The 27,755-nt window shown below is 42.8% G+C and overlaps 1 protein-coding gene, 1 long non-coding RNA gene and 1 pseudogene across 2 annotated transcripts; 2 read left to right on the top strand and 1 right to left on the bottom strand.

Moving 5' to 3' along the window:
- Nucleotides 1-2,105: 2,105 nt before the first annotated feature.
- LOC123634656 lies at nt 2,106-4,188 on the top strand. Its single transcript, XR_006733969.1, has 3 exons — nt 2,106-2,135; nt 3,183-3,240; nt 4,176-4,188. It is a non-coding gene; the product is annotated as an uncharacterized LOC123634656 (long non-coding RNA).
- Nucleotides 4,189-10,485: 6,297 nt separating this feature from the next.
- On the top strand, nt 10,486-17,627 carry ITLN2 (intelectin 2). The gene is given in 8 exon segments (XM_045547121.1): nt 10,486-10,602; nt 11,859-11,937; nt 13,184-13,431; nt 13,746-13,872; nt 13,875-13,903; nt 14,294-14,414; nt 15,255-15,358; nt 17,428-17,627. Coding segments are annotated over 8 exon segments (942 nt in total). The 5' UTR covers nt 10,486-10,524; the 3' UTR covers nt 17,584-17,627.
- A 2,781-nt stretch (nt 17,628-20,408) lies between these two features.
- On the bottom strand, nt 20,409-24,827 carry LOC123634818 (annotated as a pseudogene).
- Nucleotides 24,828-27,755: the final 2,928 nt, after the last annotated feature.

Raw genomic sequence — 27,755 nt, 5'->3', positions numbered from 1 at the left:
GACAGGGTCTCACTCTTGCTCAGGCTGGTGAAACACTTTTTGAAGTCCAGTTTAAAACAATTTATTACCAGTGAGATACTGAAATATTTTGCTCCAACCCCAGTCTTGGTGAAGGGCTGGCATTAATTAGCAGACACAAGGATCGATAAGTGATTCCTGGAAACAGGAACTTTTCTGAATTACAAAAGAGATCCTAGGCCAGCTTCTCACCTGTACCCTCTCCCTCATGCTTCTATCTCCTGAACTTACAGACCACTGGACACAACAAGGCTTATTCAGGGGGAGTTTGGGTTGGCTGTGGATATCCCCTTAGATGCCCCATTATCTGGGGAGCAGGCACCAGGGAGCAGATGTTATGCTCTACAACTCCAAAGGAGTTAATGTTATGTAGTGTTTGTGCAGTGTTTTACAGTTTGTAAAGTGTTACACATAAACCATCCCATGTGATCCTCTTGATAACCTTGTGAGATGTGTTAACATACTCGATTTCCAAATGAGGAAATGGAGCTTCCCCAAGGGGATGGTAAGGGTTTGCTTTCCTAACCATCCTGCTATATTGCTGCTTCTGGGCCTTTAGTCCTGGGTCTTTACCCTTGCTTGTGTGTGTGCGCAGAGGACCCTCTTGGATTTGGGTCTTCCTTTGCTTGTTAGCCCAGAAATGGTTGTTTCAACTCTTGTCATTTTAGCCCCTGGTGCTGGATTAAGGCCCTTTGCCAGGTGGCTGCAAGCTCTACTGTGCTCTGTGGATAGGATACAACTTTGAGAATCTTTGGCTGAGAAAAGTCTCTTCCAACTTGGAGTTGAAATAGGAACACTTATACACTACTGGTGGGACTGCAAATTAGTGCAACCTTGGAAAGTAATATGGAGCTACCTTAAAGAGCTACAAGTAGAACTACCATTTTATCCAGCAATCCCATTACTAGGCATCTACCCAAAGGAAAAAGAGACATTCCATAAAAAAGACATCTGCACTAGAATGTTTATAGCAGCACAATTCACAATTGCAAATATGTGGAAACAACCCAAGTGCCCATCAATACATGAATGGATTAATAAAATGTGGTATATGTATACAATGGAGTTCTACTCAGCCACAAAAAACAATGGTGATCTAGCATCTCTTGTATTATCCTGAATAGAGCTGGAGCCCATTCTACTAAGTGAAGTATCACAAGAATGGAAAAACAATATGGACTCACCATCAAATTGGTATTAATTGATCAACACTTAAGTGCACATATAGTAGTAACATTCATTGGGTGTCTGGAAGGTGGGAGAGGGGAGGAGAGGATGGGTATATTCACACCTAATGGGTCTGGTACGCAACATCTGGGGCATGGACACACTTGAAGCTCTGACTCGGGTGGGGCAAAGGCAATATATGTAACCTAAACATTTGTACCCCTGTAATGTGCTGAAATAAAAAAAAAAAAGAATCTGAATAATTTGAGAGATGAAAAAAAAAAGCTACAGATTGTGTATACCAATTAACTGGCCAATAGGGTGGGAGGAAGACTTCCACTGTTTACTCTTTTATATCTTCCGAATTTTGAGCCATGTTCATATATCATATCTTCAAAAAATAAGACATTTATAAAAATAAAACATAAAGTTTCTTCTTGGTTCTAACATACTATTTTTTTTCTTAAATCAGGAATGGATATTGGATTTCTTAAAATTGATTTTTATGTCATCTTTATTCATGATCATATATTCACCTTTAATCCATTATTTAATGCTAAAATACATTAATATCATGAATTATATTATTAAGTTCTCCAATATTGAACTATTCTTATATTTTCTCAATAAGTCTATTTGGTAATATTAAATTGTTATATTAACACACACACACACACACACACACACACACACAAAGAAAATGTGTCTCCCAAATGCACTATGATGTTTCTTGGGTAAGAGTAACAAGCATTCCTGGGATAACAGATGAGAATACACATTGTGAAATGCCTGCATTACCTATTTGATACTTGTATAATAGGTTACTCTTGCATTTTCCTCATCTTACTTTGGTTCTCATCAAACCCCTTATTTCTATTTAACAGGTGAGGACAGTGTTACCTAGAGAAGTAAGGAGATCAGTCTGAGTTGACACAATTAACTAGAGGCAGGTATAAATATTTTTCTCAAAGCTCTTTCCAGTCCATCAACCAGGGAAATGCACAAAAATTAGAAGTAGAACGAACTTTTATGGTGATTCTTTTTCTAGGGGAAATGGAATAGGTTCTATTGCCTGAATTTTCAGGACACATTTTCTAATTTAGCACAACAATTATGATTTCCCAGTTTTTGTCACAGATAAATAAGTCAAATACTGGGGTAGTGCTGAAATATATTTACTAATAAATATATTTAACTGGGCTGAGTGAGGTGGCTCATGCCTGTAATCCTAGCACTTTGGGAGGGTGAGTTGGAAGGACTGCTTGAGGAGACCAGGAGTTCAAGACCAGCCTGAACAACATGGTGAGATCCCATCTCTACAAAAAATAAAAAAAATTAAGCAGGCATGGTGACACATGCCTGTAGTCCCAGTTACTCTGGAGGCTGAGGTAAGAGGATCACTTGAGCCCAGGAGTTTGAAGTTGCAGTGAGCTATGATTGTGCCACTGCACTCTAGCCTGAGTGACAGAGCAAGACCTTGTCTTAAATAAATAAATAAATGAAAGTTAATTGAAACTTATTTGCATGCTATAATAATTTTTACTCAATTTTCATGCAGTTGTTATAACTTTAATTTTTAGAAGTATTTAATATTGCAAAACAACTGTATGGAATTTTGAGTATTGTCAAAAAGTTTGTTTTATTACCAGAGAAATGTTTCAAAATTTGGATGGACATCACGATGAGAATTTATAGTGATGGGAAGGCATTGACCATACAAACTTTAGGGACCAATTAGTGATTCCTGGAAAAAGGGTATTTTGTGACATTCAGAGCAAATTTGGCCAGCAGTGTTTTCCCTAGACCCCATTGGCATCTGGCCCTCTTCCTTCATCCCAAGCCCATGGGCCATGGGACACAAAAGGCATATTCAGGAGGGCTTGTTTTGGCTCTCCTTTGATGCCACACTATCTGGGGAGCAGGCATTAGGGAGTAGATGGTGAGTCCAACAATAATAAAGAAATCAATATGATCTAATGTTTTCTTAATGTTTATAGTGTGCAAAGTACATGCCTGTGCATTATCTGCATTTGAACCTTACAACAGTCCAATGAGGTCAGTACAAGTCTACAATTCCAAAATTCCAAAAATGTGATACTGAATTTGATTATGAAGGTTGTCTTGGATTCTGCTTGAGATGTTAAGCTATATATGATATGTTCAACCTATTTCTCTTGAAAATTCTCGAAGTTTTTGAATTCTAAAACTCATCTGGTGCTGATTTTTGGATATGGAACTATGAACTTGAATTACTATCCATACTGTACCTAGGAGGAAGCCAAGCTGTCTCAAAGGGATAGTCTTCCCCACTCCCTGCCCCAGAGGAATCTTAGGCAGAGTGGGGTTGATGAAGTGCAAGCGGGTGGTAGGGAAGGTTCCAAGTGGGGCTAACATCTGATCTCCTGCCTCTCTCTGTTCCTGTTTAACACAGCCTCTGGAGACCACATTGCCTGTAGTTTAGGCATCCATGGGGCACTCCATCTCCTAGTCTCTCCAAATATTTGACTTCTAGCAGTAATGGCCTGCATCTGCAGGTGTGGGTGCCTCCTAGGAATTTTGCATATATATAAAGAAAAAGGGTCATAAATAGAGATTAAATACATAAAGAGAAAAACAAAGTTTCATGGTAGGATAAACATTTGAAAATGACTATTTTCCTAAATTATTTTCTAGGTTTAATGCAATTCAGATCAAAATTCCAAAAAAATCACCACTGTTCAACTTCATTAATAACCAAGGAAATGAAGATTACAAGTTTGCTTTTTTTTTTAAATTTCAAATTGACCAAAAAATGATAAATCATAGTTTCTACTAGTGATCTCTGTTCATTCCAATCCCACTTTCTCCTTGCTTTCTTCTAATGCTGGTAGCAAAACACTCAAATTCCCAGCCTTCCTAATAGCTAGGGATGGCCATGTAACAAGTTTTAGTGAGCAGAAGCTTAATTCTTTGCCTTTTACTCTTTCATCTTCTTTCTCTCTGTAATACAGATGTGATGCCTGGAGAGACAGTAGCTATCCTGTGATCATGAGGCTGAAAATGCCAAAGGATGGTGAAGCAGGAAGGTCAGAATAGACAAGTACCCTCTTGACACTGTTGAGGCTCACACCAGTCCTGGGTTGCCTACTCCTGCGGTTTTGTTTTGTGATAACTATTCCTCTTACCTATTTAAGCAGCTATGGCAAGATTTTCTATTATTTGCAGCCAAATATAATTCTTATTAACATACTGGCATTGGCTAGAGTATAAGAAATGGACTTTTTAATTCACTACTAGTGGAAATAATTGACACAAGCTATCAGGAGGCCTTTATAGATAGCTTCCAAAATGTTTATAGTATTTTGCCCAGAAATTTCACTTCTATCAATTTATCCCTAGAAAAGAATTATAAGTGTAGGCTAGGCATGGTGGCCCACTCCTGTAATCCTAGCACTCTGGGAGGCCAAGGCGGGAGGATCGCTTGAGGTCAGCAGTTGGCAACCAGCATGAGCAAGAGCAAGACTCCATCTCTACTAAAAATAGAAAAATTAGCTGGGCATTGTGGCATGTGCCTAGAGTCCCAGCTACTTGGGAGGCTAAAGCAGGAGGATCGCTTGAGCCCAGGAGTTTGAGGTTGCTGTGAGCGAGGCTGATGGATGCCACGGCACTCTAGCCCGGGCAACAGAGTGAGACTCTGTCTCAAAAAGAAAAAATAAAGGAAGGAAGGAAGGAAGGAAGAAAGAAAGAAAACAAGAAGTTAAAAAGAAAAAAAAAATCACACATGAAAATAATTGTAGATGTAAATAAAAGCATATGTATAAGAATCTTTAGTGCAGTGTTTATTATAGTGAAAACTTGGAAATAGCTTAACTGTTCAACACTAAGAAATGGTTAAACAAATTATTAAAAATTTGTGTAAATGAATATTTCATTGTTAAAAATCTTGTTTTTGAAGAATATTTAATAATGCAGTAAAATGCTGAACAGTTTTGTGAAAGTAAATAAACAACCCAGGATATATGAGTTTTTCACTCTGTTTCTCCATTTATATGTAAAGATTGGAAGTTAATAGGAGCTATCTTTGAGTGATAGGCTAAAGAGGAATTTTTACATGATTTTTAGTTAGTATGAAATAAACATACAGGGAAGAATAGCAAATAAACATTTAATAAGAATTTACATTTAATAAACATTTTATGCATATGTGTAAATGTGGGCGTTAGCCTTTCTTAGTATCAAAATATATCATTAAACTATTATAATTTAAACATCATAGTACTATGCAAAAATAGATGACCCTAAATAAGAATGCATTTAGTGCCTAGTGAAGGCACTAACTGTGACTAAAAACAATTCATAAATAATGCTGGGAAGAGAAATTTGCAAGTTGAAAAAAGATCAATTTTTTTTAATTAAAAAAAGTATTTATTTATTTTTAACACAAGTTTTCGCTATGTTGTCTGAACTTGAGTGCAGTGGCTGGATCATAGCTCACTGCAACGTCAAACTCTTGAGCTCAAGTGATTCTCTCACCTCAACCTCCCAAAGTGCTAGGATTACAAATGTGCACTGTGCCTGGCCTACTTTTTTGTTTTTTTTGAGACAGAGTCTCACGCTGTTGCTCGGGTTAGAGTGCATTGGTGTCATTATAACTCACTGTAGCCTAGATTTCCTGGGCTAAAGGGATCCTCCTGGGTCAATCTTCCGTGTAGCTGGGACTACAGGCACATGCCACCACACCCAGCTAATTTTTCTATTTTTTGTAGAGACAGGGTCTTAATATGTTGCTCAGACTAGTCTTGAACTCCTGGCCTCAAGCCATCCCCCTGCCTTGGCCTCCCAAAGTGCTAGGATTACTGGTGTGAGCTACCATGCTTGGCCAAAAAGATCAATTTAGATCTTACATCGTAGATGAAAATTAAAACAAAAAAGTAGGCCAGGCACAATGCACATTTGTAATCCTAGCACTTTGGGAGGTTGAGGTGAGAGAATCACTTGAGCCCAGGAGTTCGATGTTGCAGTGAACTGTGATCCAGCCACTGCACTCAAGTTCAGACAAAATAGCGAAAACTTGTGTTAAAAATAAATAAATACTTTTTTTTAATTAAAAAAAATTGATCTTTTTTCAACTTGCAAATTTCTCTTCCCAGCATTATTTATGAATTTAAAAATTTATGATATTAAAAATGAGATTTAAAAATATCAGAATTTGCAAAGAAATGTCCTAAGTGGATAATAAACATTTATAAATATGTGATTCAAGCACAAGTTTTCCTTTCTTCCAGAGTCTTGGGCCACATTTTTCTTTAAATTCCAACGGAATGCCAGGAGTTCTGTGCAGTGGGAAACCTACCAGCATGGTCCCCAGTGGGACTGAAGAGTCCCAGGGAGATTTGTGTCCCTCCCCTGTGAATCTGCATTTCCACAGCTCCTTGGCTCTCATCTACTTATCATCTTCGATCTGACTGTGGCTGCCATCGATTTTCTCTGGCTTGCTCTGTCCCCAACAGGACACCACATCTCTTCCTTTGTACTCCCAAAGCACTGGTAAACACTAGGCCATTGTCTGGACGTTGTCTGTCAAATATTTATTGAATATTTGATGGTGGAAACATGGCATAGAGTAATTGCAACAAAGAGAAGAAAACTATTAAATTTTGTATTGGCCATTGTCATTCCTAGAAATTTTTTGGATTGGGGGTAGCATTTGAATACGATTTTAGTACTACCTGGAGTCAATTTCCTTTTTTTTAATTTAATTTTTAAATTTCATTTATTTTTCATTTTTAGAGACAGGATCTTGCTATTTCGCCCAGGCTTGTCTCGAACTCCTGGGCTCAAGTGATCCTCCTGCCTCAGCCTCCCAAGTAGCTGGAACTACAGGCATAAGCCATGGTGCCTGCCTCCTGGAGTCAATTTCTTTCATTCAACTAATGCATATTGAAGACCTACTATGTGCCAGGCATTTTGTGTAGCCCTGGAGATACGATGGACAACCACACACATGATCCCTGTTCTCATGAAAGAGGAGACAGGTATTAAGCAAATACCTATATAAACACTCAAATAAAAGGATCCAGAAGTTTCCTGAGAAGGAACTCACACAATCTTTCCAATAATAGATAGTACCTCAGGATTCTGTTAGGTTGGTGCAAAAGTAATTGTGGTTTTGGACCATGAATTTTAAATCATTAACTAGGCTCAAACACATCTTTATTAATCAAAATAGGAACCATTACAATAAACACATTTTTGTCAATGAGAAATAAGTTTGTTTATTGCTGTAGCATAAAAATCCATGCTTTGGGATTCTACGAACTCTTGGAAAGCATTTTCTACATCCTGTTGGCTGTGGAAATGTTTTCCCTGCAAAAAGCTGTTGAGATGCTTGGAGAAGTGGTAGTTGACTGGCGAGAGGTCAGGTGAATATGGCGGAGGAGGCAAAACTTCGTAGCCCAATTCGTTCAACTTTTGAAGTGTTGGGTGTGCAACGTGCGGTCAGGTGTTATCTTGAAGAATTGGTTGGGCCCTTTCTGTTGACCAATGCCGGCTGCAGGCGTTGCAGTTTTCGGTACATCTCATTGATTTGCTGAGCATAATTCTCAGATGTAATGGTTTTGCTGGGATTCAGAAAGCTGTAGTGGATCAGAATGGCAGCAGCCCACCAAACAGTGACCATGACCTTTTTTTGGTGCAAGTTTGGCTTTGGGAAGTGCTTTGGAGCTCCTTCTCGGTCCAACCACTGAGCTGGTCATCGGTGCTTGTTGTATAAAATCCACTTTTCATTGCACGTCACGATCTGATCAAGAAACATTTCCTTGTTGTTGTGTACAATAAGAGAACACGATGACACTTCAAAATGACGATTTTTTTGATTTTCAGTCAGCTCATGAGGCACCCACTTATTGAGCTTTTTCACCTTTCCAATTTGCCTCAAATGCTGAACGACTGTAGAATGGTCGACGTTGAGTTCTTTGGCAACTCTCATGTAGTTGTAAGAGTATCAGCTTCCATGCTTGGTCTCAATTGGTCGTTGTCACCTTTTGATGGCTGGCTACTGTGCTCCTCATCTTCAAGCCTTCTTCCCCTTTGCAGAACTTCTTGAACCACCACTGACTGCACTGTACCTTCATTAGCAGTTCCTGGGCCAAACACCTGTTGATGTTGTGAGTTGTCTCCATGCTTTACAACACATTTTGAACTAAATAAGAAAATTCCTCAAATTTGCTTTTTGTCTAACATCATTTTCATAGTCTAAAATACGTATAAAATAAACAACAAGTAATAAGTCATTAGCAAAAAACAAAGTGAGAAATGTGCATTAAAATGATGTATAACGTAACAACATTTAGTTAAGAATGTATTCCAATATCAAACGTGCTTCAGCTGTGGGCAGTGCTGGAAGGAGTCAGGGTGAGCACGGGGTGTGTGTGGAATGTAGAAAGCTTGTTTGTTAGCACACACGAGACATTCCCTGGGAATTATGGACTTCACAGTGGACCAGAAGTCTCCTTACCATGGAAGGCGATGAACGCCAGAGAAATTTCAGTGCCATTAATGCCAACTCAGCATGACCTCCCTAAGGAGGTACCAGTTACATTAAAAAGAGTTAATGATTGCCAGCGAGGGGCTCTGGCCTGTAATCCTAGCACTTTGGGAGGCTGAGGCAGGAGGATAACTTGAGGCCAGGAGTTTGAGGTTGCAGTGAGCTATGATGACACCTCTGTACTCTAGCCCAGTGACAAAGTGAGACCCTTTCTCAAAAAGAAAGAAAAAAGTTAATGATATGAACTTGATAATTATACTGTGGTTATATGTGAGAATATTCCTTTTATTAGAAACACAGGCTGGACGTGGTGACTCACGCCTGTAATCCTAGCACTCTGGGAGGCCAAGGCAAGCGGATTGTTTGAGCTCAGGAGTTCAAGACCAGCCTGAGCAAGAGTGAGACCCCATCTCTACTAAAAAAATAGAAAGAAATTAGCTGGACAACTAAAAATATACAGAAAAAATTGGCCAGGCATGGTGGTGCATGCCTGTAATCCCAGCTACTTGGGATGCTGATGCAGAAGGATTGCTTGAGCCCAGGAGTTTGAGGTTGCTGTGAGCTAGGCTGATGCCACAGCACTCTAGTCCGGGCAACAGAGTGAGACTCCGTCTCAAAACAAACAAACAAACAAACAAACAAACAAACAAAAAAACGAAAACACACACTTATTTAGAGGCAAAGGCCCATGATATTTGTAACTTGCCCTCATGGTTCAGAAACAAAATGTGTGTGGATGTGTGTGTGTATATAGAGAGAACATAAAAATGATAAAGCAAATAGGGTAAAATATTAAGAATAGTTGAATCTGGTGAACGGTATGTGTGTGTTTTTGTACTGCTATCTTTATTTTTACAACATTTTGTAAGTTTTAAATTATTTCTAAACAAAGTTAATATAACATTGAAATTGCAGTGTGATACATGCAATAAGTAGTGTTAGGACAACGTTCAGGAGTGGGACAAAGGAGGAAGCCATGAGCTTTGTCTGGGGTGGATGTCGGGGAAGGCTTCAGAGAGAAATTTAAGGAGGGACTTGAAGGATGTCGTCTTGACACAGCTGTCCTAGGGTACTGGAGCTTCTGGTTGAGGAGGGAGGAGGAGGACGCAGGGAAAGACTGTGAGGTCTGACTGACCCTGCCACTCTGGTATCACACCGTTACACTGTGTAGCCTGCCCTGACAAAGCAGGAATCCCCTCCTCGAATGGTGAGGGTCACCTGTGTGATCAAGAACGCAGCCCCCTGCCCCTCCAGCCAGTCTCACATCCCTTCTCACGCCCAGAGGCCCAGGATCAGGTACCCTTGAAGGGAAGCTGTCAGAGGGAGGGCCCCGCAGCCTGGGCTGGGCAGGGTTGAGCTCGGCAGAGCTTGCGTGGTTTGGGTGTCCACATAAAGGGCTCAGCACTGTGTCCCGTTTAAGGATCCTCTGCAGAGGGAGCTCTGAGTTCTACCTGGCAGGGACCTTTCAGCCCCTGGCACCTGCGAGGAAGGAAGGAGGGAGCTGTCCGTGCTGGCGAGGAAGGTGTTTCTGAGACTGAGACAAGATCCGTGTGTAGGGGCGCAATGATGCCAGCTCATGTCTGGTCTCAGGCTCAGGAATGGAGAGTTTCAGGGAAAGGACCCCTTGGCTGCTTAGGTATCTGTAGCGTTGGATAGGAGTAGGGGGATATTCTAGGAGGTTCTAGAATGCTCAGAAGCCCATCACTTTGCATTTGAGGTTTCCTGACTCAGAGAAGTCAGGGAGTAAGTATGGGAGGAAGACCAAGGATGGGCCAGTCAGTGACCTTGTGCATCTTGCTTCCCCTTAGAGGACAATGACCAGACTCTGGTTCCTGCTGTTTCTCTCTGTGGCCACCAGAGGGTGCAGTGCAGGCAAATCTCTCATGGCAGCAGCAGTTCCTTCTGCTCCTCTCTGGCCGACAGTGCCTGGGAGGGAGTAGAGCTGGGCTGGGTTCTAAGCCCTGGGCCGAGCGGGGAGTCTTGGAGATGCACAGAACCCACGCTGGGCAGCCAACTTGAGATGTTGACTGGGTGCCAATTTGTGGCCTTTCTTGGGTTCTGGTCTGACACAGTCAGAGGGTGAGTTGGGGCGTGTTCTGGGGCTCCATGTTGTGCCTCTGTGTCTGAGAAGGGTTCAGGGCTGAGAGAGTAAGGACTGTGTCCCCTCCCAGCCACTCCTGCTCCTGAGGCCTTGGCCTTGGGGTCTCCAGAGGGAGCTGGGTGGTCAGTGCTGTGTCCAGGGTACATCCTCCTCCCATCACCATCGTCACAAGTCCATTCCCTCAGTGGGCACACTAGTGATATTTTTCTTTGTTATTGGTTCTACTAGTTATTTCAATTTGTCAATTAAAAAGCACATTTGCATATATCATCTTATTTGATCTCCGTGAGTAAAAAGAGTTTATTAACGACGCCTTAAAGATGAAGAGAGACAGGATCCGAGCTGTATAGTGTCTGTTCAAGGAAGCTCTGCCATCAGGGCTTGTCTGGGATTTTAACTTGAGTCAAAGCACACTTTTCCTCATTCTGCCAGGCTTTCAGAATAATTTCGGGACTTTTATACTAGTCTACATGACCCTTCATCTACTGGCCTCTGTTAATTTCTTGGCTTTCGTTTTCACCCCTCCCTGGATCACAGTGTGGTTCCAGCCACAGGAAGAGACTGACCTGTAGTTTTTGGCAGGCTGAACCAGGCTCTTCCATCCTTTCAGGCCATCTTCTGTGCTCTCTTCCCTTCCTGTAGTGTCGTCTCTCCTCTCCTTCCTGTTATATCCCATTTCTTTTTGTCCTATCAGAATTAGCCTGCTCCGAGTTATGTCTGAGAGTCCTTGCCCCCACAGGTGGGCTTTCCCCCACCCAATGTCAGCTGGGTCCCTTTCTATGTGCTCCTCCCTCTGGAATGTAATCTCTGGAAGGAACATGTGAAATCATCTTTGAATGCCCAGTGTCTATATAGTCCAAGTGTTCAGCCTGGGCTAGCTGCTGGGTCAGATAGTCTTAGCACAGAGAATCCCTGACCTCTTGGGACTTCAGAACATAGTGACACGCTGATGCAGTGGGCAGGAGTTGGAAACTGGTGCCGAACTAGTAACGAGAACTATTTTCGCATCCTCTATCAGTGGCCCATTCTTTTGAGATGCTCTGGGAGGACAAAACCTGTGCCTCTTCCTTTTCTTCCCTGCCCAGAAGCTGCAAGGAAATCAAAGAAAGGTGCTGTAGAACAGGTGGTGAGTAATGAAGCAACATGGCATTCTCTCCTTGAAGCCACTTTTTCGCTAAGCAGAGCCCAGTCATGGAAATCAGGAGGAATGTATCCACATGGAGTCTGTTCTGGCCCCAGATCCTACCCAGGGAGGTTTCCAGTGGGAATTTTGAGGATTTTGTGTCCCACCCCTGTCACATAATCTTCTGAACCCAGGGAGAATGCAGCGTCCCTGGGGACACAGGGTGGGGCAAGAACTGTGAGGGGTCTAAGATTTCTCCCCATTTGTAAGCTAATGAGTTAGCCTGCCGCAGGTTCATGGAGCTGGGAGAAAATGTGAGACTCCTGAGCCAGAGACAGAGAACTTTATTAATCATAGAAATAGTAGTCGCCAGAGTGTCAGCATTGTCTTGTGCTGGGTTAGGTGACATCTGCACACGTAGTGGGTTTATCAAGGAGGCTAACTAATTTGGTTGGCAAAGAAACAATAGGCTCTTTGTAGAGTCAGTTTATTACTCATGTAGGTAGCAAAATCTAGATCAGCTTCTCCCATTTCCCACAGGCCAGCATGGAAATAACAGAGGCCAGATGACAATGCAACATGGGTAGTGGGTGCCCTGTTGCTGGGAGCTGGTCCACGCTGCAGCTAAGCAGTTTTATAGCCCATAGACACCTCATCAGAACCTGGGAGGTGATGACAAATTGTCATCATAGCTGTCTCATGACAGCTTCCATGAAAGACAGGGATGTGGGTGAGAAATGACCTCATAGCAGCTCCTGACAAACCTCCCATGTTTCTGGAAGATCATAGTCTTTCTGCCAAAACTTACGTCAGCTGTGCCTATGTGGCCTATGCAGAAATGTGCAAGGCTGCCAGGGTGCCACAGTGGAGCCCGTCTCCTACAGGGTTGTGAATGGGAGAGAAGCTCGGAGCTTAGGGGACCAGAACCTTCTACAATGCCCCAAGAGGCAGAGAGGCCACATCCTGATGCAGAATCAGGTGTGTCCCTGTGCTGATTTGTGGTTTCTCCTGGCCAGAGGGAGGCACTGTCCAGGGGGAAACACCGTCTCTCCTTTAAGGCTATTTGCTCTGCAACACGGAGAAGATGGTATGGGAAAAAGCAGAGGCACAAGACAGGTGGAGAATCATTTTCCCACAAATGAGCGTGAGTGGAAGCCTCCAGAATATGCTTCTTAGGGCCTCTCTGGTTGTAGGGCTGAGATGGCCATGAGCTCTGAGACAGGGAGGCTCTGGCTGGTTCTCTGTGCAGATGGCCTGTATTTCCTCCACGCCAAGAATGGTGTCGTCTACCAGACCTTCTGTGACATGACCACTGGGGGTGGTGGCTGGACCCTGGTGGCCAGCGTGCATGAGAACAACATGTATGGGAAGTGCATGGTGGGCGATCGCTGGTCCAGTCAGCAGGGCAACAGAGCAGACTCCCCAGAGGGGGACAACAACTGGGCCAACTACAACACCTTTGGGTCTGCAGAGGCGGCCACAAGTGACGATTACAAGGTTGGTGCCACTTCCCACGCGCTGGGAAAGGGTGAGGAGTTGAGGGAGGGTGGGAAGGTGGGGACATGGAAACAGGGCTGGAGAAGAGGAAAGAAATACTTAGACATCTTGAATCACAACTTCTTCCCCACTAGTCAGTTAGGGACGTGGGTGGTAGGGAGTCCTCATCAGCTAGAAGTGGGGGTGTCTGAGCACAGGCGACCATCTGCCCCCCTGGAGCCCAGAGCTGTCAGCTCAGCTGAGGGCTGCGTGTGTGGGCCTTTGCCTGGTGGGACCCCCTGGCCCCGTCAGGCTCAGTGTGTGTTGCTGTGCAGAACCCTGGCTACTACGACATCCAGGCCCAGGACTTGAGCATCTGGCACGTGCCCAACAAGTCCCCCCTGCAACACTGGAGGAACAGCTCCCTGCTGAGTTACCACACCGAAACTGGCTTCTTCCAGCGACTGGACATAATCTGTTTGGCCTCTACCAGGTACACAGGGCGGCTGGCTCGTGGAGCACTTTCTTTGGTTAACAGAGAGCCACGTGTTTGGGGTGGGGAGCAAATGTGCTCTGTGGTCCCATGTCACTAGTGAGTACCTATGCTCAGCCTTTTCTCCCACCTTTGGTTGACTGTGAACTCATGTCCTGCGTCTCTCAGAAAGTCTGAGTCAGGCAAGGGAAGAGGCCTATGGGTGAGAAGAGAGGGAGGAGCAGGGGGAGGAATGTGGGGCTGTTGGGAGCACAGGGCTGAGGGGAACAAGGAGCCACCAGTATGAGTAGTTTCTGAATAATAATAGTTTAACTTGGAGGGTTTACCACCCTCCCCAGCATGGCAGTTTTTCCACTGTCCTCACATAACCTCTCTTATTGGTTCCTACAGAAATACCCAGTGAAATATGGATCAGGGAAATGTTGGAATGACAATGGCCCGGCCATACCTGTGGTCTATGACTTTGGTGACGCTCAGAAAACTGCAGCTTATTGCTCACCGTGTGGTCAGCGTGTGTTTGCTCCCTAAGTCCAGTCATAAATCCTTCCCTGCACTCTCGGGGGAAGGTGGCAAATAACAACAATTAGTAGTTTCTAGTATTTAGTTAGCATTTAGAATGTGCCAGACTTTTCTAGATACTTAACATGGTTTTGTCCCATTTAATTATCATGAGAAAGCCATGAAGTTATTAACAGAAATGCTATTGTCTGCATTTTTACAGGACATAAACCCAGGCTTCTTAACCACCACCAGGTACAGCCTCTTATCATAGTTAAGAAAAGGTGCAGGCTAAGGTTCCCAGTAGCAAACAACTAGCACAGTGGCAAGAAAAATTTAATTTTGTTATGAAGGATAGCTATTAATTGTCTTAAAAAAGATATTTTCAGTATAATGAAACCACAGACATTAAGTCTTGGATGGGAAAATCAAAGCCATTATTGTTTGCATTTGTTATTTTGATGAAAGCAAATGATGGTTGGAAAAACAAATCCATGGTAACTGGGTGAGAAGTGTGTAAACAACAACGGGTGGCCACATGTGATCATTGCTTGTCCCTGCTGGACCTTCTGAGGTCTCCTGTAAACCTTAGGCAGACAAGGGTCCTTTGGTGAGCCCCAGCCTTTGTCCTCCTGCCCTAGATGGAGAGAAGTTGTCTCGAGGCCAAGTTCAGGGCCAGGATGCAACAGCCACTTGCCACACAATGCTGGGCACCACCCCTTAAGCTTGAAGTGGTTGCCTGTAGCCTAAACTTTTGCTTAGGGAATCCCTGGGCAAGTCCAAGGGAAGCTGTTTCCAATACTTCCTTTGAATATATGGCTCTTTGTTTGCCTCTTTTTTTTTTTTTTTCCAGGAGAATTTGTTGCAGGATTCATCTAGTTCAGGGTGTTTAATGGACAGAAGGCAGCCAACGCCCTGTGTGCTGGGATGAGAGTTACTGGCTGTAACACTGAGCACGTGAGTTTTTGGGGAGATTGAGGGTCCCTGCAGGAATGTGTGTATGTGTGGCTCCTCTATCATTCTCTTTACTCTCATTACTCTTGATAGTGTCTTATGAATAGAATTTATTTTAATGGAGTTCAGTTTACCAAAATTTTCTTTTATGATTAATACTTTTTGTGTGTTCTTTAAGATATACTTCCCTGGCTGGAGACTATCTTTGAGGGACGTCCTCTGGCCAGGGGCTAGAGAACAAGAGAGTCAGAACCATCAAGAATATTCTCGGCCGGGCGCGGTGGCTCACGCCTGTAATCCTAGCACTCTGGGAGGCCGAGGCGGGAGGATCGCTCGAGGTCAGAAGTTCGAGACCAGCCTGAGCAAGAACAAGACCCCATCTCTACTAAAAAATAGAAAGAAATGATTTGGACAGCTAAAAATATATATAGAAAAAATTAGCTGGGCATGGTGGCACGTACCTGTAGTCCCAGCTACTCGGGAGGCTGAGGCAGAAGGATTGCTTGAGCCCAGGAGTTTGAGGTTGCTGTGAGCTGGGCTGATGCCACAGTACTCTAGCCTGGGCAACAGAGCAAGACTCTGTCTCAAAAAAAAAAAAAAAAAAAAAGAACAGTTTCTTAGGGCCCCCTTTCCTCCCCAAGTGGCAGTCTGAGGTCATAGCTTCATTTTCACTTCCCCACTCAGCCTTCAGTTTGTCCATTTTCCAGCCAAGATAAGGCAGCTGTGCTCTCATGGAAGGACCCCTAGATTATGATTCAGAGGATGACAGGGTGTGGGCACTAGGTGTGGGCTAAGGTATGTGCCTTTGTGCCTGTTTCCTTGGCAACCATTTCTGGCACTTGCTACCGTGGCTCCTTGGACTATACATTAGTGCATGTTTGCATATATACCTGCATCATTAATTCTTAAAAATACATGCATAGAGCACCAACTACATGCTAAGTGTTAGAGAAACACAGATGACATGGTCATCTTGAAGCACTCAGACTGGGACAGAGAAGTAAAGGCATAATTGCAATCTCCTGTGGTATAATAGAAACATAAACAAGGTGTTCTGTGAACACCATAGAGGAACTCCTAACTGTACTGATGCACACAGTTGATTTTCCAAGGAAGGTAACATTTATGCTGAATCTCAAAAGAAGACAGGAGCTGACGCTGGAAATATCTACCGGAAGCAGGGCAAGGAAGGACATTCACATTATGTCAAAGATTTGGAGTTTATGTTGTGGCTGATGGAAATCATTAGAGAGTGTTGAACAGAAGAGTAACCCATGAGCTTTGGTTTTGCTAAGATATGCCGCATAGCAGTGTGGAGGGCATGGATCCAAAGGCAGGGAAATTAGGGTCAAGGAGATGATGGAGCAGGTACAAAGGTCTAGATATGAAATGCAGAGGAGCTGAGCCAGAGGCTCTTGACAAGGCTGGATGAGCACAGGCAGATTCCAGAGATATACAGGTGATGGAGCCAACAGTTTGGTGACCAGATGGTTTGGGGAGTGGGAAGAGAAGAAGACTAAAAAGACTTTAGATTTTTGTTTTGGGTAACTGGGTGCTATCAGTTAATTAAGACAGGGTGACAGGGTGAGGACCAAATTCAGAGGAACAAGAGAGACATCCCCCCCCCCAACATGGAGTTTGAGAAACCTGTGGGATACCTAGGTGGAGTCATCCAGGTGGCAGTTGGATATGCAGGTCTCAAGCATGAGATATATCTGGGCTGGAGTCAGAGACTTGGGAGTCATCAGTATATGGATAATAGAGTCGTGGGAGCAGAAAAGCCATCACAGTGCAAATGAGGTGTGGCCTGAGCCTGGAGGAATAGCATTTAGGGAGGGGCAGAGGATGAAATGCCAGCCGAGGGGCCAGAGAATGAATGCTAGGAAGTGTAGGGAGGAAGTCAGAAGAGAGAGCATTTTTTGAAATCCACTGGAGGAGAGGGTTTTCTGTGAGGGCGTGGTCAAAGCCAGGTAGGATGAGGACCAAGAGTCCATGGACTTGGCTGTTAGGAGCTCCCTGGTGTCAGCAGCCAATCAAATCCCTCACTGGAGCCTTTTCTTCTTGTTTCCCAGCACTGCATCAGAGGAGGAGGGTTCTTCCCAGAGGGCAAGCCCCGCCAGTGTGAGGATTTCTCTGCCTTTGGCTGGAGTGGATATGGGACTCACATTCACTGCAGCTGTAGCCGGCTGATAACAGAGGCGACTGTGCTCTTCTTGTTCTACAGATGAGAGAGCTCTGTGGTGGTGTGGGACCCAGAACCTGCCTCCTAACTCCAGATATTTGGTGACAGAAAAACTGGGATACTAACGAGAAGAGAATAAATTACACCAATCGGTAGCTCTAAGTTTCTTTGAATTCTTTTCACAAACTGGCTGACACCTTGAGAGATATTTTAAAAGGATACCTGTTGTTCCGGTGAATATCACATTCTGGGCTTGGCATTTCACCTCTCAGCTATCCAAGAACACCAGTATGCCCCTCTGTGTAGACCCCTGAATTAGATTTAAGGGCAAGGGAAAGTATTTCATGTTCATTTTTCTTAATGCACTCTTATTGGGTAATTAAATAAAGCCTTCAGTATAAACATTTTTTTTTTTTTTTGAGACCAGACTCTTGCTCTGTCTCCCAGGCTGGAGTGCAATGGTGTCATCAGTTCACTGCAACCTCCAACTCCTGGACTCAAGCAATCCTCCTGCCTCAGCTCCTCAAATAGCTGGGAGTGCAGGCACACACACCATGCCTGGCTAATTTTTCTATTTTTTTGTAGAGACAAGGTCTCGCTCTTGTTCAGGCTGGTCTTCAACTCCTGGCCTCAATCGATCCTCCTGCGTTGGCCTCCCAAAGTGCCAAGATTACAGGTGTGAGCCACTTTCTTTAAATGTCTTAAAGAAGAGATGACTATTTAGATTCAGCAGAAAGGCAGGAGATAGAGGGCACAACTCCCATTTTCTTTCTTTCTTTTTTTTTTTTTTAATTTTTTTTCTTTTTTTGAGGCAGAGTCTCGCTCTGTTGCCCAGGCTATAGTGCCGTGGCATCAGCCTCGCTCACAGCAACCTCAAACTCCTGGGCTCAAGGAAGCCTTCTGCCTCAGCCTCCCGAGTAGCTGGGACTACCGGCATGAGCCACCATGCCTGGATAATTTTTTCTCTGTATATTTTTAGTTGTCCAGCTAATTTCTTTCTATTTTTTTAGTAGAGACAGGGTCTTGCTCTTGCTCAGGCTGGTCTCGAACTCCTGACCTTGAGTGATCCACCTACCTCGGCCTCCCAGAGTGCTAGGATTACAGGCATGAGCCACCATTTTCTTTATTCCTCCAATACTGCCAGTCAGAATTGCCTCCCCAGGGGTGGATGTACCTGGCCACATCTGGAATCCTATCTCCAGTGGGTTATTCAAAAAGGTACCCAAGGGTTCCAATCAGGTCTCGATGTAGCTGTGCAAACAGGATGCTGGCTAGGGCAGGGCTCAGACGTTTTATACTGTTTTGATTCAAGTGCAAACATATCTGATCATAACATTCCCCAAGCCTCATTACCACACTTTTTCTCCCTTGCTCCATGTGGACTAGAACATTGGTTCTCAAACAAGGTGGGAGATGGGAGAGGTAGGGGTGATTTTGCCTCTCAGGTAGGCTTGCCAGATTTAGCAAATAAATATATAGAAGGCAAACTTAAATTTGAATTTCAGATACACAATGAATAATGTTTTTAGTATAGGTATGTCCCATGCAATATTTTATCTGGCAACCCTACCCTCAGGGAACACGTGGCAATGTCTGGAGACACTGTCACCAATGGAGTTTGTTTTGGGTAACTGGGTGCTATCAGTTAATTAAGACAGGGTGACAGGCATGCTGCTGGCAACTACTCAATAGAGGCCAGGGATGCTGTGAAACACCTTACACTGCACAGGACATCCCTACCCCACAAGAAAGAATGATCTAATTTGAAATGTCAATAGTATTGTTTTGAGAGACCCTGGACTAGAGGATTTTGTTTAAATTCTGTAGAATGGAAACCATGAGGCCCTGGCCTTTGGCAACTGAAGGAAATGATGAAAAGTTTTAAAAAGATGTTTAAACAAATATGCTCAGTGGTTTTTTTTTTTTTGTATTTTGTTTTTACAGTTTTTATAAAGGTCTATTTCATTCTTGGTGGGTAGCATATTTAACAGTTAAATCCATTTAAATAATGTTGAGGCTGGGCATGGTGGCTTATGCCCGAAATCTCAGCCCTTTGGGAGGCCTAGGCAGGAGGATTGTTTGAGGCCAGGAGGTTGAGACCAGCCTGGGCAACACCGCGAGAACTCTCTCTACTAAAGACAAAAAAATTAGCCAGGTGGTGTGGTGTGGTGGTGTATGCCTTAGTTCTAGCTACTTAGGAGGCTGAGGCAGGAGGATCATTTGAGCCCAGGAATTTGAGGTTATAGTGAGCCAGGATGAGGTTACTGCACCCCAGCCTGGGTGACAAAGCAAGATCCTATCTCCAAAAAAAAAAAAAAAAAAAAAAATGTACAAGTGACTGCATGATTACAGCACTGGTAACCAGATAGAGAACCATTTCAACTGGAAACAAGCTAACAAGAAATTAATACTCAGAATACAGCTCTTGTTGAGATCATCCTCTGTTTTCATCACCCTTTTGGGAAGGGAGGAGCCTGCTAGTCATACTGTGTTTTAAGGGTATCAGGGATTTATTTTAGTCGGGTGTGGTAAGACCTATAGACACAAAAATGACTGTCATGAAGGAAGACATTTTTGCTCACCGTCCCCTGGGAGCAGGAGGTGTGACACACCACGCAGGGCCACACGGAAGTACCAGTGTCGGTCAGGAGGCAGAAGGTTAGAGGTGAGGGGAGGGTGATTTGTTTGCTATCTGGAAATTGGCTTTCCTTGGCACTGGTGGTCCCTCCAGGGTCAGTAAGGCCTGCGGATGCCAAAGCATCAGGAAATATATAAAATAAGAAAATGATTGATACATATTATAACTATATTCAGAACAAATCTTCTGACATTTGGTCTCCGAGGTTTCTTCAGCTGGATTAAGCCTTCAACTTAAGTTGAAGTGTGTGGCCCAAGTTTGTGGCCTCCAGCATTAATGCTCTTCCCATCTGCCACCAGGCTTCAGAGTCAGAGCATAGCCTGCTCCAACTAAACTAGAGTTGTTGACTTTTGCAGAAATAGAGGTAGTGGGACCCGACTTATGTTTAGCTGCAATGTCAAAACAAGTGCAATGGGTACCTAATGTCCAAGTAAGGCGTACTGGTGTGTCAAGATCTCCAGGCATCTTCTGATAAATCGATCTTCCAAATTCTGTCCCATCATTGACATTCGTGTGCAGCTGGAAGTCCCCAGTCCTGCAGTGCCCTGCAGAGTTATTTCTTTGTCACCTGTCAAAAGTCATCTGGTACCCAGGAAGTCAGCCCTCATGAAGCCAAACACAGCTGAAGCCTGGATGGCAGGTCCAACCAAATGAAAGTCAACGATCACAACCAACATTTATACATTCCCTCCTGTAAAAAGACTTGATTTTGTTACTTTTCTTTCCTGTGTTTGATGAGAAGAGAGTATCAAATATCAGTTTCAAACCTTGACAGATCTGGTCTTCAATTATGACTCAAGTCTGTTCCCAGAGTGTTTTCAGTTTTCCATTTTTCTACAAAAGTCAGACCATACTCACACTATTTGTGTTTGGTCTCAAGGTCCCAGTAACTTTACCAGTAACTGAACCAGAGGTTGAGAATTCCATGCCACTGTGTGAGTTTGTTTTCACATCCAGTTTCAACCCTACACCAGATCTTTTGGTGAAAGTACCTCTGGCAGCTTTGCCAAGGTCAGCATATGATGTAGGAATACACACTGGCCACACCCAGCTCTATCCATAGGTCACTATGGTGACGGTATGGGAAGAGTTGATTAGGGGTCTCCTGCTGCTGCCGCCTCTCTGTTTACAGCTAAGGGTGCTAGGCTCACATGGGGTTGGGCTGTAGCTGTTGGTTGCAGGGTGAACTGAAAGTCCAATGGTTGCTCTTGGTTAAGCCTGATTGATACAGCCACTGTGAGTATATTTGCTTTTTTTCCTTAAACACTCATTTCTGCTTTTTATTCCCACTCCTTTATTGCCTTTGCAATGGTCTGAATGTGTTCCCCAAAATTCTTGTGTTGAAGCTTAATCACCATTGTGATAGTATTAAGTGGTGGGGCCTTTAAGAGGTGATTCAGTCATGAGGGCTCCTCCCTTATGAACGGATTAGGCTTCACACAGCATTCATCCCTTCTCCCCTTTGTCTTTTCCACTGTGTGAGGACACAGTGGTCATCCCCTCCAGAGGATTCAGTGTTCAAGGTGCCATCTTGGAAGCAGATACTGGGCTTCACCAGACACTAACCTGCTAGTGCCTTAGTCCTGGACTGCCAAGCCACCAGAGCTGTGAGAAGATAAATTTCTGTTCTTTATAAATTACCCAATCTCAGGTATTTTGTTATACAGCAGCACAAATGGACCCAGATACCCTCTTTTTCTGTTCACTTTTGTTACCTCCTACCTTGTTTCTCTCTCTCTTCTAATGTCAGAGTTCTAGAAGAAATGCATAGTATACTCAAATAGGGTAACTGAGGAGAGTTTAAAAAGGAGACTCTTTACAAAGTTTGAGGTATGGTTATGGGAAACCAATGAGACCTGCACAGTATCCCAGAGTTGGCCACAGTAGGGAGTAGTTACTAGCCCTAGGACGGAAGGACAAGAGAACAGAGCAGCTTCTGGAACCCAGGAGAGAGTAGCTGTAGAAGAGGTCTGCCAGACAGGAGCTTAGTCTTTGAAAGAGGGATGTAGCCAACTCATGTCAATCTAGCAGGACAGGAGCTGGGGAATAATTACCTTCATTATCCTCCTGCCCTTACATCTATTGTCAGTGCCTCTCATTGCTTGCACCCAGTTGGAAGCCAGAGGATAAGGGAGCTCATGAATGCATTCCATAAAGGTCAGCCCCTCTGAGCAATATAGTAGGGTAGGGAATAGATCCGGCAGGGCAAATGAAAAATATCCAACATGGTCCACTCTTTTTGCCCATAAACATCCATTTTTCCCTTTGTCCTGGTGAAAAATTCATGATTCCAATGCAGAGGACGTACCATCATCCCATTAGCTTTCATATCATTGTGGGGTGATATCATTGCAGTCACATTCTTGTATGAAACCTAATACATCAGGCACTACCAAAGGTCTTCATATGAAGGTAGCAGGGCAAAAATAGGGAAGCAATAAATAAACATAAATCATAGTTGCTACAGTTGTTGCTTCTGTAGCTGGTCATGAGGTCTTAGTTTTTTTTTTTTTGAGACAGAATCTCACTCTCTTGCCTGGGCCAGAGTGCTGTGGTGTCAGCCTAGCTCACAGCAACCTCAAACTCCTGGGCTCAAGCGATCCTCCTGCCTCAGCCTCCAGAGTAGCTGTGACTACAGGCATGCGCCACCATGCCTGGCTAATTTTTTCTATATATTTTTAGTTGTCCGGCTAATTTCTTTCTATTTTTAGTAGAGATGGGGTCTTGCTCTTGCTCAAGCTGGTCTTGAACTCATGAGCTCAAAGGATCCACCTGCCTCAGCCTCCCAGAGTGCTAGGATTACAGGCGTGAGCCACCGCGCCTGGCCGAGGCCTTAGTTCTTAACTGTAGTTCATTCTTCCACTACTCATTCCTTGTTCCCATCACCCTCTACCAACATTTTGATTGGATAGGGTTCTTTAACCCAGTTCTTCATTCCTGCTGGATCTGTGTAGCTGTGGTTCTACATTTATTGGGTTGTTGCTCATTTTTTCATTGACCAGGAATGTTGGCAAAGGGTTCAAGACATTGCCTTCCTTATCTCCATTGTGTAGCAGCAATGCAGTTTTCCCTGGGAAACCAGATTTAATTTCCCCAGCAAGTACAGTGGCCCCTTCTTTGCCTGTTGGTTCATTAGTGTAAGGAATCCAGAATGGTCACAGTGTGGTCTCAGCTTCCAAATTGAAAGAACCATAACTGCATTCCATGGTGGAAACATTCTTCTAATCCCACCAGCCCACTAGAACCTCCAAGCCTATTGAACCTAAGGTTGTGGGAATGGGAAACAAAAATTCCTTCAGGATATTGTTTGGTGTAATTGTGATAGGAGCCATTTACTTCTACTCCCTTGATTCCCAGGCCTGTGCATTCTGGCCATTTGGGAGGGGGCAGGGAAGACAACAACTGTGTATATAACAACTGCCAGTGAGTTCTGTGAGCCCTTCTAGTGAATTATTAAACACAAGGGTGGTCTTGGGGACCCCCAAGCTGGCAATTAATGTCAGGAAATTGAGGGTGATCTTGGGAGACCCTGAACTTGCAACTGATGTCAGAAGTGAGCGTGGTCTTGTGGACTGCTCCTCTAACTGTGCGCCCAGCATACCCTTGATACAAAAATCTGACAGATATCACAAAACAGGATAACTACAAGCCAGTCACTCTCATGACCGTATATGCAACAATCCTAAATAAGATATTAACAATTCTAATCCATACATTAAAAATACATCATAATAAAGTTGAGTTTATTTCAGAAATGCAAGGAATCAATCAATGTAACTAACTTCATTGAGGGAATGAAAGAAAAAAAAATCTTGTAGATGTGTAAAAAGAACCCGACGAAATTCAAAACTCATATATGATGAAAGTTATTCCTGTGGTAAATTGTATCTTCCAGAAAACAACAGCAAAGATCATACTTTATAAAGAAATTGAGTTTTCCTTCAGAGATTGGGAACTAGGTAAAGATGGCTGATAATACTGCTTATAGACAACATTGTGCTAGAGATCTCAGCCAGTGAAGGAAGGGGAGAAAAAGAAAATACTTGATTACATATGTAGAAAATCCAAAAGGCTCTGTAAACTTTAGAATTAAGAAATGAATTTAGGAAGTTTACAAGATTAAACAAGAATATTAATACATCCCAGAAACAAACAACTAGAAAATAAAACAAAAGAAACTCCACCATTTACAATGTCAAAAATAAATAACAAGAAATAAATTTAATAAACAATGAGTAATACCTCTAAAAACATCTATAAAACATTACTAGGAGAAACTGAAGAAGACCTAAATAAATGGAAGGATATACCATGCTCATGGATTGGAAATCTCATTATTATAAGGATATTAATGCTGCCAAATTAGTTTTGGACTCAATGCCACCCTAATAAAAATCTGAGCAGATTTTTGAAATCTCAGCTAATTCTAAAATTTATATGGAAATGCAAAGAGCCAAGAATACTGATGACAATTCTCTTTTTTTCTAAATTAAATTAAAATTTTTTTATTTTTTATTTTTTTTGAAACAGAGTCTTACTTTGTTGCCTGGACTAGAGTGCCGTGGTGTCAGCCTAGCTCACAGCAACCTCAAACTCCTGGGCTCAAGCAATTCTACTGCCTCAACCTCCCGAGTAGCTGGGATTACAGTCATGCGCCACCATGTCAGGCCAATTTTTTCTATATATTTTTAGTTGTACAGCTAATTTCTTTCTATTTTTTTAGTAGAGACAGGGTATCACTCTTGCTAAGGCTAGTCTCGAACTCTTGAGCTCAAACGATCCACTTGCCTTGGCCTCCCAGAGTGCTAGGATTACAGGCGTGAGCCACTGCGCCCAGCCCTGATGACAATTCTGAAGAAGAAAAATTTAGAGAACTTATACTACCAAATATCAAGATTGTCTTAATTAGGGTTCCTCCAGAGGTGAATGCTCAGACAAGGCATTGGGTATAAATAATTTTTGGGGAGAGTTGGCCTGGGAAACTATGGTGAAGGAATGGAGAAGCAAAATAGCGTAGGAAAGAAAGCCAATAAAATACGTATTAATTTTAGGTGATGTTGGCAATGAAGGTGTTGCTGAATCTGCAGGTGTTGACAAACTCCCTTAATGATTTAGTCTATAGTATATAATGTGTGTTAGACTGTATGCATAGACAAATGTATCCCAATCTGTGAACAAAATCTCTCTAATGCTTTTTGCTAATAGTAATGTGTTAGTGTTTTGTTAGGTACATTTTTTTACCCATCCTAAATATGTATACATAACTACTCAAACATATTCATATGAACAATATTGTGTTATCTAAATACAATCAATCTGAATATTTATAATGGATTTCAACGGAGGCAATGAACTGCCTTTCATTTTTAGCAGGTTGTTCTAAGCTACCCTAGAACATTTTTGGACGAATCATATCTTATTATTTTTACTATCTCAACATCTCTTTCTCTTACTTTTGTGTTTTCACCACTCCTTATGTTACTGGAGCAATATGACAGGACAGATCTTTTGGCACCACCAAGTGGTAGTCTGGGACACACCATAGAATATGTGCAGCAGGTGTGGAATTAGTGAATAATAGACAACCTGTTAGTCACCAAGACTTCCTTCTTGAATATCTGGGGCTTGATCTAGGAGAAGGGCAACATCATGTTGCAAGGAGAGCTAGTTGGAAAAAATTAAACAGAGATGCAACCTGGGATCTGGAATTGCTTGTTCCCAGCCAGTCTGTTTTTGTTTTTTGGTAACATTATCAGCTGGTCTACTTGATTTTTTGAAACATATGGTTTGTTTAAAATTTTTTCATTCATTTTCATGAGCTTATACATGCATATGTTGCAATATTCCAAAGGTATAAAAAGATACACAATGAGAAGTATACCTCCTTTTCACCACTGAACACAGATCTCTAGATTTCTGCTCCAGAGGTTATCACTATTATTCCTTTTTGTTATTGAATTTATTTGTTTTTTTTTTAAGACAGGGTCTCACTCTATTGCCTGGGGTAGAGTGCAGTGGCATCATGATAGCTCACTGCAACCTCAAACTCCTGGGCTCAAGTGATCCTCCTGCCTCAACCTCCCACCATGCCCAGCTAATTTTTCTATTTTTTTGTAGAGATAGGGTCTCACTATTTTGCTCAGGCTAGTCTCAAACTCCTGGCCTCAAGAGATCCTCCTGCCTCAGTCTCCCAAAGTGCTAGGATTACAGGAGTGAGCCACCACGCCTGGCCTGTTATACTAAATTTCTGAACTACGACAGCTCTTCTTCACTTTAAGTGACATAGATTAAATGGCAAAGATCTGCTGAAAGAAAGTTCTGAGTGACTAGCTGGAACAAAATGTCATCTTCTTTAACCTGAATATCTATCCTCCTTCAACAAACTTTTACTTGTAATCAAGACAAATGTTTTTGTTTGTTTTATGAAATTAAATTCATATTCAGCAGTTTACATCTCCCTGAAACATCTTGGGAATCTATCATTGTTCAAAAAAATTACACTAAAATATGTTCAACTACTTTTTGATTTTGGAGAATATCCTTTGTGTTTCACTCAATTCTAGAATTTCTCAGTTTTTAATTTTTAAAAAAATTTGTTATTATTATTATTTTTGAGACAGAGTCTTGCTCTGTTGCCCGGGCTAGAGTGCCATGGCATCAGCTTAGCTCACAACAACCTCAAACTCCTGGGCTCAAGGGATCCTCCTGCTTCAGCCTCCCAAGTAGCTGGGACTACAGGCATGTGCCACTGTGCCCGGCTAATTTTGTTTTTTTAATTTTTAGTTGCCCAGCCAAATGTCTTTCTATTTTTTAGTAGAGACAGGGTCTCACTCTTGCTTAGGCTGGCCTCGAACCCCTGAGCTGAAGCAATCCTCCCACCTCGGCCTCCCAGAGTGCTAGGATTACAGGTGTGAGCCACCATGTCCGCCCTATTTCTCAGTTTTTGATCTTAGGTAAGGAAAGAGTCAGAGCTCTTTGAACTATCTGGCGACATTTAAAATCTTGAGGTCAAGGTATCCATTGTACAAGGCCAGGAAATCCTTCACCTTTCACTACCTAAGTCAAGGATTCTTAGTCAGGTGGAGGAAGGACAGCTAATGCTTCTTTTCCCATCATAATTTCATAATATGTTCTTTAAAGCAACATATTTTATAATGGCAACATCAGGAGGTAATTGCAATGCTTGTAAAGAGTTTATACATAACGACCACTGGAAATTTTAGCTCCTCTACAAGTGAAGAAACCATGATGTTCTCACAACTGCTATACTTATGAGCTACTTAGTGTAAATTTTGAGACTAAATTGTGAACAAATTTTAGCAGCTGTTTGGGAAACAAGGAAACCTGCTTTAATAAGGCAATATGCTCTGCCACTTGGGCAGAATATAGAGAAAGCTACTGAGAAAGCTCCAGTACCTCATGTTAAGAACAGATGATACACTCAAAGCCATTTTTCTTTGAGTATCTGATTGGTAGGACCCTTCTTCATAAATTTTGAAGCAGGCTGTCGTGAGTATCAGTTCTGGGTTTTGTCAGGTTTGTAGAAACTGAAGGATAATGGTGAAGGTCTCTATCTACTA

The sequence above is a fragment of the Lemur catta genome, chromosome 3 (genome assembly GCF_020740605.2).
Source record: "Lemur catta isolate mLemCat1 chromosome 3, mLemCat1.pri, whole genome shotgun sequence".
Classification (NCBI taxonomy): domain Eukaryota; kingdom Metazoa; phylum Chordata; class Mammalia; order Primates; family Lemuridae; genus Lemur; species Lemur catta.
Note: the sequence above shows the minus strand (reverse complement) of the source record. Positions and strands in the feature narration are given on the sequence as shown.